Genomic DNA, 20,651 nt, shown 5'->3' on the forward strand with positions numbered 1-20,651 from the left:
TCCATTGTATCCAGCTCAGTTCCCAGAAAGGCTATTTTTTGGTTGGCCCGTCCTTCTTCTCCATTGTTAGTTGCACCCCTACCTGCTGTGCTAGCTCAATGAAGCTTTCCAACAGGCCTGCACAATATGATGTGCCTGTCTTCCTCATGAACAGAAAATCATCCAGATAGTGTATCTGTACCCCTGCTGGGTAACATGACCCTACCTCCCATTCGAGGTAACTGTTGAAGGACCCACACTTTACACAGTAGATGACGCACCTCATGGGAAGGCATTTGTCAAATAGTATCCACTGTCAAGTTGTAACCCTAGCAGGTGGTAGCTGTCAGGGTAGGAGGCGAAATGCTGCTTCATTGTTTGTCTCTGCTAGCAGCATTCCTTTCCCCATCGTCCTGATCATAGCCACTGCCTCATGGTGTGGGATGCCAAACAGCTCCCTTGGTCCATCATTGACTGACTCGCCGCCGGGTATTGCAAGTGATGGTTTAGACAATATTTTTCCTCCTCTTTCTTGGGAACCAGGCCCAGCAGGGAGACCAAAAAATTATCAAAAGGCGGTTCTATAAATGGATCTGCTATCCTTCCCAAGATGAGCTCTGCCTCCACTTTCTGTTTGGCTACCTCTAGGTTCTCGATAATTGACTTCAAATTCCGGTTAAGGTGGCTGACCTGTAGCCCTTGTTAAGGGATAGAAATTATCGCCCTTTCTGATTGGGATACTTGTTTAGACGCCATAGCAACACTTCTGTCTCAAAGTGGGTGGGGAGGGGAGCCGGTGGGTCCGGTGTGTGGTCCTCCCCTGGCTGCCCACCCCTTTTGTTACTTTTTGTTGCCATCCTTGTTCTCCCCGGCTCCCTATGGCTTTCTGCAATCAATTGCTGGGTGTGTCCCGCTGCAGTTCCCACAAGCATGTCTGAACTTGTACGCATGCCCTCATTTACAATTATCCTTATCATATTTCAACATGCCGTGGGTCGGCCTTTCCCATTTCTGGCACTGCCCCCCCCCCCTTTTGCTTTGCTCCCTTGTTGGGGGCCTTCGTACCTCCCTTTATTTTGTGAATTCTGAAAGGGATGGTCGCATGTGCTTACCCTTCACTTGCCGCCACTATGTGATTGGTAAAGCGCTCAACATCTTGATGGAACCCGCTCTATCACTAACCAAGTTTGCATCTTTTCTCTGAACCCTTCATCATAGCAGGCTCTTTTCGCGGGCATTTGCTTCGCGAGGCCCCGCCCTCAGGAGACGTTCTTCGCAGCCTTCCAGGGACCATAGGCCTTATTTATGAAGAACTTGCGCCGCCGGTGCGTCACTTTTAAAATGGGAAAAAGTGACGCACTGGTGGCGCAAGGCCTTCATAAATAAGGCCCCATGCTTCGCCTTCCTTGCCCACGCCATAAGTGTGATGTGCTTGCTAAAACCAAGAATACCTATTCTTAGGCACAATCAGTATGCTCGAAGAGCAATGTTAGGACTATCATGACTGCAAGATGCATTTTAGTGACAGGCAAAATCGTTTCACGTTTTATTGCTGTGTCTAGGTCCCTGAAAAAGCATGACAACTGAAATGAGTATCTACTCCGAACGCGGGCGGTGTGTGTGTATCTTCTGGAAGAATACTGTCAGCAAATGCATATCATTTCTAAATTTACCAAGGGAGTGAAGGGAAGGATTACGGAAGGAAACATGCTTTCAGCCAAAGACTCTGGAATGCGTTTATTTGATATATTGTCGCTTTTTGAAACTCTAATGTTTTCGAAAATTCAGTTTAAATGGTACGCTGCTCCCTTTCTTTATTCAACAGCACATATTTCAATGAAGACAGCTGCCATTTTCTGTCATTTGTAATTAGAAATGATGCTATGAAAGTTTTTAATTTTAAAACGTGTGGGGAAAATAAAAAATTAAGTATAAAGGAAATAGTGTACTTGTTTCCTAACCGATCTGAAGCAAGAAAGTAGAGTCACACTTGGATGTATTGAAGATTCCTCGATACCGCCTATAAACTGCTTCTAGCACATACAATTAGCGCTACAAGAACTAACCTAGAAGATGAGGCGCGGATTAGAAAACACACTTGACTGTTGATATTACTTGTCCTTGACTGTAGTGCTTCGTGAAAACACCCAGGACTGCATTATAAAATAACTCTTATGGAAGATGTCATGTATGACAGGAATGTATATGCATATTTGTCGTGTTTCAGTTTGTTGTGGTTGGATTAGTTGGGATGTTTTTTGTGCTGTTGTGTTTTGTGCTTATTTGCAGTGTCTTGTTGTACAGTGATTTTTGTGTTACCTTCGTGTTTTGACTACTTTTTTGTTTTGCCTTCTGTTCCGCTGTGTTGTTTACATTAGAGATGTACACAAACGTTTCTACTACCACTATCTAAGGAGATAAAATACTGCTGTTTGTTAGACCTGGCACCATTGGCATGGGACTCCCTTCCATTTTTTTCTGTTGCCTCACGTTTTTGCTGGTTTTAGATGATTTGGGCACAGTGCCACTGCTATTCAGTGCCACAGTGCAAGGGCTCCCTATGCTAAATTGATGTATGGATTAATGACTCCATGATTGGCTTGTTTGGTTTACTTGTCAGACCCAAGTACAGTGCACTACGTGTGCCCAGGGCTTGTAAATCAAATGCTGCTGGTGTGAGGTTCTGTGATTCTGAACTCGTTTCATAAAGGTCGTCGTATCGTGACGATTTTGGTAATAGCGAACCGCAAATGACAAGTGCGGCATGTACGAGTGTTTTAGTCATGTTCCATTGATGGGATCACTATGTATTCAGGGATTTCATTCTGAACCTTTGGGTTCCATTTTGTGTACGGCAGCCATTTTGTGGTTGCCCTCACATAGGCCGATGACTATGGCCGAACGAGTCTTTGGGACACGTACACCTTTAGCTGACTTCTGTGTGACCTGGACGAACTGACTCCGTTGCCCGAGGCTAACTTGTTGAGCCAGTTCCTTGTCCGGCAGCTGGTCAAGATAGAGATCAAAGAGGAGGACATTGCTGAGTTTATGGTACACGCACCCTCCCTTCTATCTTGCTTCACATCTGTTTCTGTTCCTTCTTTTATGGCCTATTTAGGATTTGGATTTGTGGTCTTTTACTATGGGTTCATCCAACCTGTCCAAGCAAGAATGTTGGGCTTTCCCGTGTAATTAATGATGGGCTGGACAACTGGAAAGTGGGCTTACCGTTATGTGATACCTTTTGCAATGTCACTTGTGATTGGCTAGTTTGTAAATAATTGTTGTTTGTCAGGAATGTGATTTTTGGCATAAAAGATGATGTCTCGCAATACAAAAATTGTGCAGTCTCTAGCGAACCACCCGTATCGTGCTTGGTAGACTTCTGTTCCTGGTGCAGCCAATAAATTTGATCTTTGACGCCACCGAGAAGTATCCCGTGTCTCTGTATTCTAAGACAGGTGAACCCGAAGACATTTGGCGTGCCCCTGGCGCCGCTGGGTTCTAAAACCCGGTTCTTCAGGTGGGCTTACTGCACTGATTGTGCCACCCATCAGAGCAGCTTGTAAAGTGTGTCTCAGGCCTGCCATTGCAAAGCCTGTGTGCAGTCTGGTACTGCAATGTTGACTGGGCAAGTGCACCCACTTGCCAGTCCCTAAACCTTCCCTTTTATACATATTGGTCTCCCATAAGGTAAGCCAAAGGGCAAGGTGCATTGTTGGTAAAAGGTAGGTAATGCCCTGAGGTGTGTGGCATGTCCTGATAGTGAATTACAGCCATTTTCGTTTTTTGTGAGGTTTTCGTCACCGCGCCTGCCTAGACTACAACTCCCATGACCCTTTGCGGTGGGAAGTATTTGTTGGGAAGCGCCCAGATGAAGGTGCGCGTAATTCTGAGTCTGTTGTTTGTTTCGGCGGCTAGTTCCGGCTGTTCATCGTTTGCAGGAGCGGCTGCTTCTGCCACAGAGTTTAACTGTTGTGGAGACATGGAGGTTGGAAGGTACTGTTTGCGGTTTTAACTGTTGGGAGCCGTAGCTCGCGTTATTCCCCTCCACCCTTACTTTGGGACTGTGGTGCACTCGTATCGGCAGATACGAGTTGGGATCATTCTGGTGGTTTGCTCTGTTTCGGAGCGCTGTGGCCGATGCTGTGAGCCGCATTGAAAGCTCATTCTTTGGAGTTTCACGGAGATAAGAAAGGACCAACAGCGGAGCGTGGTGGTGTTCCACACGTTGCCGTGTGTTGTTGGATAACAGGTCCGGGGGCGGTGAGGTGGTCGCAACTTCCCGCCGCCGGATAGTGGTGTGTGTGGTTGTAGGATCTTCGGTTAATGCGGAGCATAGGGGGTGAATCTAACTCCATGCTGCCGTTTTCTTACGTTGCTTATTTGGATTGCTATTTAGAGGAGCATAGGGGTGGACGCAACCTCATGCTGCCTTTACCTATGCGAGAGGAACAATTAACATCCGCATTGTAGTGTTGGTATTACCTTTCAGAGTGCTACGAGAGAATCATCTCCAACTCATGAGGGTTTTCTATACTGGGGACAAAGACTGACAAAGATCTCATATAGGATTATCAACCAAAGGGGACATTTAGAAGTTCATCTCCTCATAACAGGGTGTGTGAACGCCCGTATAGTATATATCTATATTTTGTGTGATGCTGCCATGAAATATAATAACGTGTGGTTTTCTTTGTAGGAGTATGAACTGGGAGTACTTTAGTGCTGGAAGATTATTTACAGCTTGACAAGGTATAAGGTGTCCTAGCGAGAATTTCTGAGTGTAGTATTGTATGTTGCCTAGAATTTATCCCTTTCCTGTGTTTTGTCATTTCAGAACCCTTGTCCCTGCTGACCCCTTCCCGTCCCCGGTCTTTCTTGTTCTCATTTCTCCCTCACCTGCTGGTTCGGACACCCTGTGAATTATATTTCGGGGTGTTGGTAACAGCTGGAGGTGGAGCCAATTACTCATCAGCCGGATCCTGCAAGGCGGGCCTTGACATTTTTCACTATTGCAAGGCTATCTGTTCCCCATAGGCCAGAATGGGCAGTTTGATTCTAACATCTTATAACCCTAAATGACTCAGGGAACTAGGTAGACATTTGAGTTTAGTATGCCTGAACTCAGAAAGATAAAAAACATCTTTTAGTGAAGTTGGTTTTACCATTCTGTGTTTGAAAATACCACTTTTAGAAATTAGGTATTTTCTTGCCTAACTGTCCAAGCCTGCCTCTGCTAGGTTGTGTATTCCTTGTCTGGGTTGTGAGTGACAGGGGCTGAGGGATTCCAGGAGACAGGGTGACTCAGCCCAGGGCTTAATAGACCCATCTGCATGTAGAGTGGTGGGAGGGGAGCACCTGGGACCTGAATAGGACTATGCCTGCCTTCCACAATGCTGGCTCCACCTCCTGTGGTGCGTCTGATGTCCCTGGCCTACACTGTCAAATGAAGAGAAGGAGTCCTGTAAACAAAGTGCTCCAGGACTGCACAGAACTGGTTTGGACTAGGCACAGACACTCTCTGCCTTCAGAGACAAAGGATTTTGGTGTATAAAAGAGGGGACCCAGACTCCAGAACGTTAGATCACTTCTGGGAATCAAGACAAACCTTTGCTGAGGAAAAGAACCAGGAAGCTGAATGAGGAGAATACCTCTCTGCTGTGTGTTTGGGGGTTGGCCTGCCATGGTTGCTTCATTGCCAAAGAAAGGAGAAGAGGACTGAGTGTGCATTTCATCAACTTGAAGACGATTCTCCAAGGGCTTGAACTTGAGCTTGCCTCCTGCCTGAAGTCTCAGGGATACAAGACTTCACTAGCCAGCTCTCCCTGAATTCCCTTGCTGGGAATTGAAGCGCCTGCTGTTGTGCTGGGCCTTCTGAGAGACTGCGCTTCGCTGGGAGCTGGAAGTGCGACACAACAACGAGAAGCATGTCGCCGCTGCAGAAGTTGTCCTTGCATCGCCGAAAAAGCGAGCCGCTGCTGCCGCTGTCGCCATCGCATCACCGAAGCGTGTCGCATCACCTGAGAAGCGTGCCGTCACCTGAGAAGTGTGCCACGGCCGCAGACATTGCTGTCGCATCACCGGAGAAGTGTGTCACAGGGCCTGTCGCGGCTCCAAAGATCATCGGGTCGCCGCATGGCTATCGGGCGTGCACGCATCGCATCAACGTTGTCTCACGTCAACGTTGTAACCAAGACGCCATTTTGTTGCATCGCACCGGAGAGAAGTATCGCATAGAGGTGCCATCTTGTCACATCGTACCAGAGAGCAGTAAGAAACCGACACATCACCTCCCCACACAGAAAGGAAGCGCACATCAACTCCCCTGCACAGCAGTATGGAAACAAAGTATCCTCTCTCCTGAGTGTAAGGAACCAATGCATCACCTTCCCTGCAACCTTTTTGTTTGCTTTGCGATGCACATCCAAGGTACTTTGAGAGTAAAGTGTTGCATTTACAACTTGAGAGAACTGAGCTATTTTCTCATATTTGAAAGTCTATTTTTGCGTACAGTATTGTGGTTTTATTTGTTTGGTCTTGTGTTCAGTCTATATAAAAATACTTATTTTTATAATACAACCTGTGTGGTGTCCATCTCACAAGGGTCCCTATTTGGTCAAAGGTACCTCCCTCTGCCAACTAGAGACCCCCATATCTAACACTGATTAACTATCACAGTATTAAACCATCCCATTTTTAATAGCAGATTCGAATTCCCAAGAACACATGAATATCACACTATACTTCTTGTCAATTACCTAAACTGTCATCAGCGTACCAAATTCCAATGTGTTCCAAGAAGTGAGATCAGACAGTTTGTATCAAGGGCCCTTTTTATTGGGTGAATTGGATCACAAGGGGCAATGATATAAATACCTACATTCTGGTGCCCATTCTGCTAATCATACTATGTTTTTTAAAGCTTTTCGTATCAGTGATTAGCTCGAATACATCTTAGAGCTGGTCATTTTTTTATCAAAAAAGGACATTTAGAATTGTTATCTTCATGTGATTCTTGATGCACATTCACAGCATGAATGCAAATTAGGTGGCATCAACCGAGCAGTAGGAGGATGAATCCCTCTCATCATCATGAAGGGAACTTTGAATTCTATTAACGCCTTAACCGCAGCGGCAATTCTGTCACGGTCCGTGGCGACAATTCCGTCACGGTGCAGGCATTCTAATGAGTGGGCGGGGCTGCAACAGCCGTTGGCCGTTCGCAGCACCAGGGAGGGAGTACTCCCTTCGGCCATTGGCCGACGGGAGCAGGGAAGGGGTTAAAAACATCATGTTGAGGACTACCCTACCCAACGCAAAGTATAAATGATCCCTATTCCTGTTGGTTGTATGCCAGTATATATTATGCAGACATTTCGTCTGACATAATTATTGTGACCTAAACACTATTTACAGAAATATCATCCCTTTGGGTCTAAATTTTCTGTTATTAACTATAAAAAGTGAATATTTTCGTAAACGATCTTCAGTACATGATATTTATGAAAGAGGATGTTCTGACCATGATAACACACTGTTCCTGATACCTTTCCATTGTAGAATATAATACATTTCTATAATACTGTTTCACATATTAAATTATACAAAGTCTTGATCTTTCTAATTAAATCGAAATGTAATCTTAATTTGATTACATAGTCATACTATTTACTGAAAATATTTAAGCATTGTCATCGAAATACCTTTGCTCATAAAGTGTTTTTACTTCTCTTTTGAAGCTACCGCATTTCCTGCTGAAGTTTATGGATAGTATTTGTCTCCCTGTCATCAGTAGAATTAATGTCTACTCTCTTGGTGACGAGAAAGACTCGGAGTTCCTTGGAGTTTACAACACCTTTTATTGGCCCAAAGAAATTTGTTGACAGCAGGTACAAGTCCGGAGGTTTGCAGTTAACACACAGTTAAAATAGATGAGTCACAGAAGCATAGTCCTGACTGTCACACTTCGGAAAATAGTCCATGTATCTCTCTTTAGGGAGGCAATGTATTAGACACCATCATCACACTACACTTTTCTATCAAACGAATATTGTTCAATGATTTGCTTGTGTGGTAGTTTGTTTGCTGTCACTGAACAGCCAAGGTCACTGAAAAATAGAGAGACTGTATAATGAGAGCCTTAACCTCTCCTCTTGTATAATATGGTTTGGCATTTATCAGTGGGTGTTTTGTTGTAGGACATTACAGGTAGCTGCTGTTTTTTCGATGAATCAATTACCTTCACTTTAACAAATCAAACATGAAACAGTATTTTGCACTTTGCATAAAACTATTTTACGTACTAAAATTATATTAATGAGTAAAACATACTTTTTATGTGCATGAAAAGATGCATAAGTAAAGCTTTTTCCTTCATATTCAGCAAAAAATGTGCTTTCTTCCATTTCAATGTGATAGACTTCATTTCCAGAACATCGACCGTACATCTTCTGCCATTGCTCTGGAGATTGTTGCCCCTCTCTGAAACAAAAAAGAAAAGAACAATTATGTATATGATTTTAGAAATATGATCCAATTATGTTCTGATTTGGAAACTCTTCCTATAAATCAGTGACCTAGAGCTGCTCGTATACACAGACATTTAGATGCAGCATCAATACATTGATATCTAGCTATGTCAGAGGAACACTGCCAGGTCTATGTCATTATCATCATCCTTCATTTCGGCTTTATACCAACCATACAAGGCATAATACATGCAAACAATACAGATATTACAATGTAACAAGAAATTAAAAAAAAACAGATAATGTAACAGTAAGTACAAAAAATACAAATATAATTTAAAAAGACAAAAGAAAAGCCCTTCCAGCAAGGGTAATTATTTAAAAAGTTCTGTAAAAGGAAAAAGTGATAATGTATTTGCTAGTCCCAATAAAAATAAAAATTCCTCCTTTAACAATATGCTTTGCTCTAACATGCCATATGGATAATAAGAATTTTAAAATTGAAAACAGAATTGGGCAACAGATATCAAATCTGCATATGTGCATTATTGAGGAGCGGTCCCTCAATCACAGCAGTTTTCATAAAAGTTTGATCCAGCAGGCATCATATCTTTTATAGGCAGGACAAAAAAAATACATGTTCAAGAGTCTCCACGACAACACATCTCATAGGGCAGGTATTTGACTTAATGGCACCATATTTACAAGTGCTGCTAAAATATAGAACAGGTAAGGTCCCAAGCAAACATTTAATGTAAAGTGCACGTGCATGAGGATTATGAACTTTATCTAAATAAAAGTCATATTCAAAAGTTTATTAATGGGAGAAGAACCGGCCTGTCAAAGTAACCACTGGTGTACTTTTGATTCCACCCCACCACCACCCCCTGGGACAAAATTCCAGTAGGCCACTATTAGTGTTTCTTTAGCGTTACATGGCAACTCTAGGGGGACCAAAAGTCTCCTAAACCGAGCTTAAAAAGCCAACTTGTTATATGGGGACCCCACGAGATTTTATCTGCACATGAGCCCTCCAGAAGGCATTGGAGCCAATCTCTATATGCTTCTAATTTCTCTGTTGCTCATACCCTCAACCAGTACAGTATAAGTTGCAGTGTTGCAATATCTGAGAAAGAGCTGATATTTAGATAGATACCAATGGGCAATGTTGGAGTACTGTTGGGTATTCCTAATAGAGATTTGAGGAAAGTATTCTCTACAGCTTCAAGCAAGTTTAATTTACAATGCACGCAAATATCGGCCCCATATAGGCGTATTTAATATGCTCATTTTCCACCGGGTGCAACATTATACACGCTGTTTACTTTACAGCCCTTTCTTTGCTCTCTTACTATGTTTATCTCTTCCTGACTCAGTCCTTTAACATTTTTTCAAAGTCCCAATTTATTGATACTATGAGAGTGGGTCACGGGGCGGAACTTTACTGTGTTAATCTGTTCATCTGTAGCAAGTTATTCTTTTCAAATTCAACATGTTGGAGAGTGCATCAACATAGGCATGGTGCACTGATCCTTCTTGCTTGGCACGCTCCGTGCATTGATCCTACAAATGTGTGCAGCATAATGTTGAAACAAAAGGTACTTGTCTACAGCTTAAGCAGTTCTGCCATTGTAGTCTTTTTTTGTCATTGACACCTGTACTCCATTATCTGTTCTTAGCATGTACTGATTGATAATCAGATGTGAATACTAACTCCAGTTAAAGAACTAACTCTGCTAGACGTGCAAAGCTAGTAAATTGCCATGTTATCAGAATTGCATTTGCATATCTCCATTGTTTATTCTGTACATCTCACCAGGGCATACACATTTAAAACATTGTTTTTAATCAGGTGCTCACTGCTGAGAGTGGAAACCAATGCTCTACTAAATTACCATTTTCGTTAGATATAAATATAAATTTGGAGGAAAGAAAATGGAGCCTTTTTTATGCTATTGCTTCTGTTGGAAAAGTCTCTGAACACAATACCAAACCTCGTATTATTTTCAGGCGCACTGTTCATGTTTGTGCCACAACACACCTTTAAACAGGTGCACCGTGAACAAACATCAACAGTATGCCTGATAACAATGAATGCATTGACCTGAGGGCAGCTTCAAACTTGGGGCAACATGTTCAATGCTTTTTGCTGGTCGCAAACGAACCAAAAAATGCAAAAAGGGGGTTTTACATGTACAAAGCCCAAATAGCGGGTCAGTAACTGGTTACCAAATTGCAATTTGGTTTTGCAATTGGTTATTAGGAAAGGGCATGTTAAGGGCGTCCCTTCCTAATAGCAGGTTGCTCTGCCATGTATGTATGTTTTGCAACCATAGTGGGGTTTCACATTTTACCTTCAACTTTGCTGGTAACCTATTTCAAACGGGAAGGGATCCCCAGAAGACCTCTTCCCCTTTGAGAAAATATGCAAAAATGTTTTTTTTATGAAAGGGAAGTGGTCCCACTCACCACTGCCTATTCTTAAAGAAGGAAACTTAAATGTTAAATTTTTCTTTTTAAAATGCATCCTGTTTTCCTTTAAGGAAACAAGATGTATTAAAAAAAAACATTGGTTTATTTAAAAGCAAACACAGACATGGTGGTCTGCTGTCCCCAGCATGCCACCATCCCTGTGTTTTTAGCGATTTCCAATGGGTCGCACATTGCGACCTAGCTCATGAATATTCACAAATGAAAGTTAATAAAGTTTCATGCATTTGAAATTGCAATTTCCTTATTGTGATTCACATGGAATTACAATTGGGAACTCACAATTTCTAATGTACATACATGTGGCCCCCAGTAAAATATGGAGAGACTGCTTCAATCAGCCACTCATAAGTTCACTGTGCAGCAAATACCTGCCTGCAATTCAGAGAGGGGAAAGAGATTCCCCTGCAGGCGGGCGCAGTGAGTGACTGCACCTGTCTGCAGGGGGATATCTGGGCGGCAGTGATGGGACTCCTTTGCCTCCTGAAGGTTACTGTCCTCAGGGAGGAGCACTGCCAGTGCACCACATTTTCATGGTGCATTATCATGGTGGATCCTGACAGCTTCTGTACCTTAGCTCCAAAGGCCATGATATGACATGGGCATAGAAGCAAATAGATTCCCTCATTTGCAGGAGGCCCCTCCCCCCAGAAAATGAGAAAATGCCCTCTCAAGATTGCCCTGGTGCTTCATGCACACCAGCGCTATCAATATCAACAGCCAGGTGGTGGAGACAAATAAGTGTAGGTTGAATTGGAAGGTACGACCAACCATACAGTTTGCCAACCAACCAAATGCCATGCCTCCCACCCCTGCATGACATCACCTATCTAATGGCATGCCATGGGAGACAGTGTCGAAGGAGGCACGCAAGTCAAGCATGACTAGTGCATCTGTTTTACCATCATCTGCTATACGGCGGAGAGATTCTGATGTGCGCAGCAGGACTGGTTCTGTGCTAAAAGAAGGTCTGAACACAGATTATGTTTCATGGAGAAGAGCCTTTTCCTCCACAAAATTCATAAGTTGTTGGTTGACAAATTTCTCAGCAATTATGGCAAAGAAAGGCAATTGAGATATTGGTCTGAGATTTTCAGGCAACAAGGGGTCTAAGATCAGTTTCTTCAAAAGTGAGATCACCATAGCATTTTTACACTCTTGGGGAACAAGCCCAGAGCCAAAAGATAGATTTTCCACCTCAGTAAGTGATGGAACAATTGCTTCTCTGCCCCGTTCTAGTATGGCCAGGAACGTGGGATTTAGAGGAGATCCATATTTTACTTTCAACATCAAACTGTTAGTTTCAGCCTCCGAGATGGATTTAAAATTTAAGAGACTTCCTGGAGTATCTAAGAGGGTCCGGGCAGAGATTGCAGGCTGAAAGTTCCAGGCGCTCTCAGGAAAGGAGCTATTTATATTGTTTATCTTTTCTAGGAAAGATTGTGAGATCTGATCACAAAGGCCAGTGGAAGGTGGAGTCGACGCTGCCGTTCTTTCCAGAGATGTTAGGGACTTAATTGACTGAAAGAGTTCTTTTGAAGAATTTTTTTATTGGTTTTTTTTTTGCCATAGAAGCTTGCGCAGGAGTGCCTAAAATGTTTGTGGTAATTTTTCAGGGTTGCAAGATAGGACGTTTTGTGGTGCTTTTTATAGTTTTTGCGCCATATGTGTTCCAACTGCTTGTAAGATTTCTTCTCTGCCTGCAAAGCCTCTGAGAACCATGGAGCGGAAGGTATATCCCACATACTGGTGACCTCCTTCTTGGGAGCTACGGCATCTATGGCCTGGTTAATCCACCTGATAAGTTGCCCATTGACAGTGGATGGGCACACTTTAAGTGTAGGTGTGTTTTGGTTCAAAACCGCTGGGAAGGTATCTGAAGTAATATGGGACCATTTGCGCGTGCTTTGTTTTTGGGATGGTACTATTAGCTTAGGAAGTTCGGAGATCCCATAAGGGATCAAATGGGCCACCGGATTCGGCCAAACCAGCGTTATGGAACTCAAGTTAGTAAACATTAAGTCCAGAATGTTACCATGAACATGTGTGGGTGCCTTAACCAGTTGGGTAAATTGGAACAGGCCATGATCTTCCACCAAGCCTTTGGCTAGAGGGCACTTCTTGTTACCAATGTGAATATTAAGATTGCATATTAGTATGAAATTGGCATAGTGTACAGGGATAACATCAATTATGTTTTTGACAAACGTGGCAGCAGGGTCAGGAGGGCGATAATTTAAAAATCTTGTTAGTGTATACTGACTGGTCAGGACTACACTAAAAAAGGCTGCCTCGGAGTTAGCGATACCTACCTCCACAGTCTGCCTGGCAAGAATCGTTTAAAAATTATGGCCGCGCCTCCTCCCCTAAGCAGGGGGTGATCGAGCCTTAATGTTGTGTAATTAGGGGGGAACTGCATTGAGTACTGCAGGGGCTGAGGAAGCTGAAAGCCATGTTTCAGTTAGGAAGAGAACGGCAGGTAGATATTCTGTAAATAAGTCCGCTATCACGAACTTATGTTTGGGCAGTGAGCGGCAATTCAATAGTAAGCATTGGTTAGCGTTTTGACTGGCCTGGTTGACCTTACCTTAATGGCTCGTTTTCGTGGATTCCTCTAATGAAAACTTGCAGCTACTACATTCTTTGGGACTGAGTAGTACATTAAGAGAGTGAAGGCAGATTTCCTTCACTGGGCAGTTTAATTCCAACAAGTCCCTCTGTTAATATGTGATCTGCTTTAAGGTATGAGGCTTCAAAGTGTGAGGGGCTGGGGTTCTGGCCCCTGGCACCATCCAGGTGTGGACGGGTGCACACAGGCTTGCCTTTGGCGTGCCAGCAACAAGCCCGCTGCTCACATCCGTTGCGCATCTGCACAGCTGGCATAACTATATAGCACGCCTCCTAAAGGGGGTGGCTGTGTTCCATCCAGACTCGGTGGGAGATCACAAAGCGGGAACTTGAGTCCCAGTGCTCTGCTTCAATCAGGGAAGCTCCCCTCCAAGGTTGCAGTCCTGGGAAAAGTAAAGCAGAATTAAAACAACAACCATGCACTGAAAATACAATTGTTCTTTGACCATGCTGCCAAATCGTGTCATGGCCTACCTTGCATCCATGGTTCCTTACTCCTGGTTTTCAGCATGTTTACATTATTCCATTTGCCTTTCAAAAGGGCACTTATCTTTTGGAAAGGGGCGACCACTCGGTCCCCCCGAACGTATGGTAGGGGGCCCGGATCCCCCCGGGAAACCATTTTGGGCGGGGGGCGTGTCACGGCTGGTATGCCCGAAGTGGCGTAGCCGGGGCGCACCTTTTTCCCGCCCAGGAGGGGTTGTCCTAGACACCTACACCGTTGGCCACGCCCAGTAGGCGTACCGGAGGAGGGTACACGCCCTCCCGAAGAGGAATAAAGAGAGCAGGAATCCGAAGAAGCGTTCTCTTGTTCCTGTGCTTGGAAGCTGCACCCACTCGTTGCACGTGAGCCCTCAACGGAACAAGGAGCAATTTTGAGAACTTGTAATTTTGTGTGTTTCTCTTTCAGCGACTTCGAGCCTAAGGGTCCAGGATCGTGTTGAGCAACGAGGATCGAATATCCGTCAACAATGCCTGGCAAAAAGGTGGGAAAGAAGTCCGGGACTGATCAGATGCTTCGCATGCTGATAAAGGATATGGCGAGTATGAAAAAGCAGATGGCAGCAATGAACAATACGGGTAAACCGAAAAAGGTTATAGGCCCGGCATTGCCGGGAGTTGTCCCCACGGGGAGGGGTAAAAGGGCCAGGAATAGGACGGCAGGGGAGGAGGTCCCGGTTCCCGAGTTACCCCCGGCAAGCCCGGTCATCCCAGTCGAGGCCCCGGTACCGATCCCAGACGCGGGTCAGCCGATTCCGGTTGTTGTTACGCCTGTCAGTGAGGAGGACATGCCTCCGGAATTAGCTGCCCAGTTGGCCGCATGGCTTGGCAGGAAGGGGGGTGCCTAGGCACCGGGAGATACGGCCGAAGAGGCCAAGTTACTAGCAGCAGTTGCGGCAGTCGCGAGATGCCGCGAAGGCGAATGTCCCTCTTGTCCCCCCACAGGTGACCTCGGAAGGACCGGCAGCTGGTGTCGAAAAAACAGCGGGAACAGCAACGGAGCCGGGTAAGCAGGCATTGCCAATGGCAAGGGAGGGGTCTTTGCCCTCAAGACGGGTAAAGGTGGTCCAACATATACCGTTGGCCACGAAAGAATTGATATGGGCTGATAAGTATGTGAATATGTTTTCTCTGCTGACTGACCATCGCGAGATGGAGTATGTTAAGACACAGAAGGATTTGTGGCACCCGAGTGTATGGCGAGCCAAAATGGCGGGATTCAGGGTGGATGAGACAATCTCAAATTGGGCCAAGGCCTTTGCAATGTTTTCTGCAATTATTGGGGAGCGTAAGCCCGAGGTTTTGTCCGAATTGTCCTGCTATCAGGCACGAATAATGGATTTTTATGAAACGTATGAGGGCAATGAGTGGATGGGTTACGATATGAAGTTTCGTAAGGCCAAGGAGTTCGATTCATCTCTGACGTGGGATTGTCTCGACTCGGTCTCTTGGCAGAAGCAGCTCCTGCCGGGCGCGACATAGTCATCCTCGCTTGGCGGAAATGGGTCGGGGCCTTCCCGCCATCAGCCTGCGGCGCCCTTTCGAGCGGGCTCCGCTGGCGACCACCAACCAAGGAATGGTGGGAATGGGGGTAAGAAAGGGGTCTGTTGGAATTTTAACAGGGGCAATTGCACAAGGCCACAAGGGACATGTAAGTTCAGACATGTGTGTGCAGGTTGCGGAAATTCTTCACACCCCGAGAGTTCGTGCAGAGCCAAGAATGGTGATACGGGGGGTAGAGGGGGGGCCAAACAGGTCTGAGGGGGACCATCGAGTACCGCTACCTACCCCCGTTGATATCATGGCAATGATCCCCTGGCTAAACGAATACCCTGATCATGTCTCCGCTGGGGTGTTGAGGAACGGCTTCCTATATGGTTTCCACATCCCGGCGGGGGATTTTCGTGGGGAACCACTTTGTAGAAACCAACTGTCGGTTCGGCATAATCCAGCGGTGGTTGAGAGGAAGATAGCAAAGGAGGTTGCCCTTGGCCGAGTTGCTGGCCCATATAGGCACCCGCCAGTAACTGATTTCATCTGTTCCCCGCTGGGAGTAGTCCCCAAGAAGGACCCGGGGGAATTTAGGCTGATCCATAACTTGTCAGTTCCAAGGAGTCTTTCAGTGAATGATGCGATTGACCCAGGAGTTTGTTCGGTGCGGTAGGCATCCTTCGATGATGCCGTCGCCATGTTGAATCGCCTGGCGCTGATGGCAAAATCAGATATCGAGTCAGCGTTCCGGTTGCTCCCGGTACACCCACGGGATCAGCGTCTGTTAGGCTTTGTGTTCCAGGGCTGTTACTACATGGATAGATGTATGCCAATGGGTTGCTCCATCTCTTGTGCTTATTTTAAGAAATTCAGCTGTTTTCTGGAATGGGCATTTACCAAAGCCACTGGCCATAGCCATGTTATGCATTACCTGGATGATTTTTTGTTCTTGGGGGCAGCCAGCGACACAAAATGTGCGCAGGCCTTACATGAATTTTGCACTCTCATGAGGAGGTTTGGGGTGCCATTGGCACCAGGTAAGACGATTGGGCCGTCTACTTCACTCGAGTTTCTTGGAATTGAGCTCGATTCTGTGGAGGGATGTTTCCGTTTGCCAGTAGGGAAAGTGGCGAAATTCAGGGCTTCCCTGGAACTGTGCATTAGCAAAGAGAAAGTTACTCTTCATCAGTTTCAACAAGCAGTGGGCCAGCTTAACTTGCCCTAAGAGTGATACCAATGGCCCGCCCCTTTTCCCGCTCTATTGCACAAGCCATGGTTGGTCTCAAGGAAGGACACCACCGCACAAGACTGTCGGCAGAGGTTCGCCAGGATATGCGCATCTGGTTGGCGTTCCTGGCGGACTTCAACGGTCGAGTGGTGTGGAACAAGCCACCAGCGTCTTCGGACGAGCTGGGTTTGTGGACCGACTCGGCGGGGAGCGTGGGATTTGGCGCCATCTTTGGTAATCGATGGTCGGCGCAGACATGGCCGACGTGGTGGCACACCAGCGGTCTCACAGGTAACATTGGGTTTCTCAAGTTGTTCCCCATTTTTGTGGCTCTGAAGGCATGGCCGGATGAGTTCAGAGATCGCTCTGTGGTGTTCTGGTCCGATAATATGACTGTAGTGGAATGTATAAATAATCAGGCAGCACGCTGCAAGTGGATATTGAGATTACTGAAGGAAATTGTACTACTTTGCATGAGACTGAACGTACAATTCAGGGCGAAGCATGTGCCAGGTGTACTGAACCAGGCGGCTGATGCACTCTCTCGTTCACACATGCAGGCTTTCAGGGGTTATCTACCTTCCGCGGACCGAGCGGCGGCACCATTCCCCGAAGCACTCTGGCTACTCGGTGCCCCGGATTACAAGACCTCGTGGTAGCAAGCTTAGCCCCCAGGACAAGGAAGGCATACGAAGGAGCGTTTTGTTCCTATTGTGCATATTTGGGTCCGGCAGCGGGGGACAATTGGGGTCAGGAGGAATATGTCCTGAAGTTTCTAGTAGCACTGCACAGTGAAGGCCGATCAGCGGCAACTGCCAATAGGCACCGGGCCGCCATTTCATTCATGGCGCAGGCACATGGTATCAAGGACCCGACATCGTCCTTTTTGGTAAAGAGAGCCCTTCGTGGTTGGCAACGCCTTGAGGGTCGTAGAGTGGACGAGAGGCACCCGATTGGGTTAGAAAGATTGTCCCTGCTAATGGCGATACTCCCTACGACATGTTCCTCCCAGTTCGAGGCAGTGCTGTTCCGGGCCGCTTTTGCATTAGCATTCCATGGGGCTATGCGGGGGAGCGAGCTGGTTGCAAGAAATAAGAAAGATGTGGAGGGAGGTCTGTGTCGGGATCACATTCTGATTAAGGGTGATTCAATGGTGGTCACAATAACCAGGTCCAAGACCGACCAGTGTGCTATGGGAGACAGTGTTATTGTCCAGCGCATGCGAGGGTCCCCCATGTGCCCGGTGAAGTGCGTTGAGGAATATTTGGCGCAAAGGGCGGATACATGGGGGGGAAGCCTGCTGAGACATATCGACGTCACCCCACTGACGAGGTTTCAGTTTCAGAGGGTGCTAACAATGGCAATTGCAGCAGCGGGCTTGGACCCTGGCGATTTCGGGACATATTCCTTTAGGATAGGGGCTGCTACAGAGGCTACAGCCGGGGGTCAGAGTGTTGAAAAGGTGAAACAACTGGGACGATGGTCCTCGAACTGTTATAAGAGGTATGTGCGATTGCACATGTTGTGAAGCCAATGTCATGCACTCACGCTTCTTGTTTTCTGTTTGGTTTTCAGTTTCGCGAGCATGCAATGCGGGGCGGACTGTGCAGTCGACCCGGCACCTGGGGATCAGCGGTCAGAGATCACCGGCTGAGGAGAGAGTGGTGTGGGTCGTGGGCCACTCATACGTGAGGCGGGCCGGGGACGTATTCAAAGCAGGTGACGTGATTCACGCAGCTGGGAATACGGGTACAGGGTGACCTTCCATGGAAGGGGCGGGCTCTGTATTGAGCAGTTTCAATGTTTTATTGAGGAGCTGTTAGGGTGGCAGAGGTCACCGCCATCTGTAATCATAGTACATCTGGGGGGCAATGACTTGGTGTCACTCGGTCGGCGAGTACTACTCGAGCGAGTTCTATCTACTGTTAGCTGGCTGGCGAGAAGGATCCCGGGGTGCACGATAGCATGGTCCCACATGATTCCCAGGAAGGTGTGGCGGGGGGGCCTCTCTGTGTCAGCTCTGAACCATTCAGTGAAAAAGGTCAATAACAAACTTGGTAGGTTGTTTCGCACGGCGCAGTTGCACTGTATTCCGCATGGATGTATTCGGGGGGATCACATGTATCTCGATGATGGGGTCCATTTGTCCCGGGAGGGGAATGTCTTACTCATAGGAGACTTCGTAGCATGGTTAAGGGGTTTGTAAAAGCATGACCTTTAGTAGGAGTTGTGGGGGGGCCGGATAGCAGGTCAACTATCCGGCCTGTGGCGGTAAGGTCATGATCGGTGAGCAGTAATTTCAAGGTCCCTAGAGGGGGGGCGCCACCCACTATGGATGGGAGCGCCCGGGGGGAGGCAGCCATTGGCCCCTCACACGGGGAGGCGGCACCCACTAAGTATGGGTCGCCTAAGGGAAGACGGCCATAGGCCCCTTCCAGGGGAGGAGGCGGCTAAGATGCCCCTCCTACGAATTTCCCGGGGCCCGGATATCCGCGACGGCGGATGTGATAGACAGTGTGGGGTGGAGAGGGGGGTCCACGCTACCTTCTTACAGACACCTCACATGAGTCCTCGGACGACCCTCAAGATGACGTCGAATTAAATTGGGGGCCCCCGCAAGACAAGGGAAATTGGAGTTGGCACAGAGGTACAGTCCTCTGTGCGCCCACCCTCACATCGTGAGGGGGAGAGTTCTGGTAGTAGGGATCTGACACCAGTTGCGACCTTGCCGTTGGCCCGTAATGCTAGGATGTACAATTTTAATTTCGAAAGTATTCATTTGCAGGATGTTAGACTCGCCTAGGAGAACCTTTGTACTAGAGATTTGTTAAGGTTAGCCAAAGAACATGTCTTCATCGAAATGTAATAAATGAAAATTGTACATGATATGAAACTGTTATTTTAATGTTTTAATTTTGTTTCATATTTTAATAAATACGGCCGGGAGGGTTTACTCCTTCCCGCCTTCCAAAAGTTCAGAACTGCGTCCGTCTTCCCATCCTTGGGGATTGTGTTGGGAGGGGGTGACAGGCATCCCGGCCATATGGAAAGGGGCGACCACTCGGTCCCCCCGAACGTATGGTAGGGGGCCCGGATCCCCCCGGGAAACCATTTTGGGCGGGGGGCGTGTCACGGCTGGTATGCCCGAAGTGGCGTAGCCGGGGCGCGCCTTTTTCCCGCCCAGGAGGGGTTGTCCTAGACACCTACACCGTTGGCCACGCCCAGTAGGCGTACCGGAGGAGGGTACACGCCCTCCCGAAGAGGAATAAAGAGAGCAGGAATCCGAAGAAGCGTCCTCTTGTTCCTGTGCTTGGAAGCTGCACCCACTCGTTGCGCGTGAGCCCTCGACGGAACAAGGAGCAATTTTGACCCACCCACCAGCCCCTTATGGCAATGTTAGTACTGCAATAAAGTGATTTGCTTTGATAACATCTTTTTCCATTATATAGCGGGTAATAACAGGACAATGTTAGTAATGCAATAAAGTGATTTGCTTGATAACATCTTCGTACCTGGTTTAGCGAATGATAACGATCTAAGTTTAATGATGTGATAAAATGTCTAGTAGTAGAGACAAATATTGCAAGGTACAGTATAATTTTCTCCCTTAGTAGGTAAACAAATGTCGTATTTATTTTAGTCGGGCGGTAAGGTCATGATTGGTGAGCAGTAATTTCAAGGTCCCTAGAGGGGGGGCGCCACCCACTATGGATGGGAGCGCCCGGGTGGAGGCGGCCATTGGCCCCTCACACGGGGAGGCGGCACCCACTAAGTATGGGTCGCCTAAGGGAAGACAGCCATAGGCCCCTTCCAGGGGAGGAAGCGGCTAAGATGCCCCTTCTACGAATTTCCCAGGGCCCGGA

The 20,651-nt window shown here is 46.7% G+C and overlaps 1 protein-coding gene across 1 annotated transcript in view; it reads right to left on the reverse strand.

Moving 5' to 3' along the window:
- Positions 1 to 20,651, reverse strand: part of LOC147747702 (potassium channel subfamily T member 2) — a 1,549,272-nt gene that overhangs the window by 294,130 nt on the left and 1,234,491 nt on the right. The window contains exon 16 of the mRNA XM_086926024.1: positions 8,314 to 8,463. Coding sequence (XP_086782150.1) covers positions 8,314 to 8,463 — 150 coding nt within the window. The remainder of the gene's footprint in view (positions 1 to 8,313; positions 8,464 to 20,651) is intronic.

This window comes from Lissotriton vulgaris, chromosome 1_1 (assembly GCF_964263255.1).
Source record: "Lissotriton vulgaris chromosome 1_1, aLisVul1.2, whole genome shotgun sequence".
Lineage (NCBI taxonomy): Eukaryota > Metazoa > Chordata > Amphibia > Caudata > Salamandridae > Lissotriton > Lissotriton vulgaris.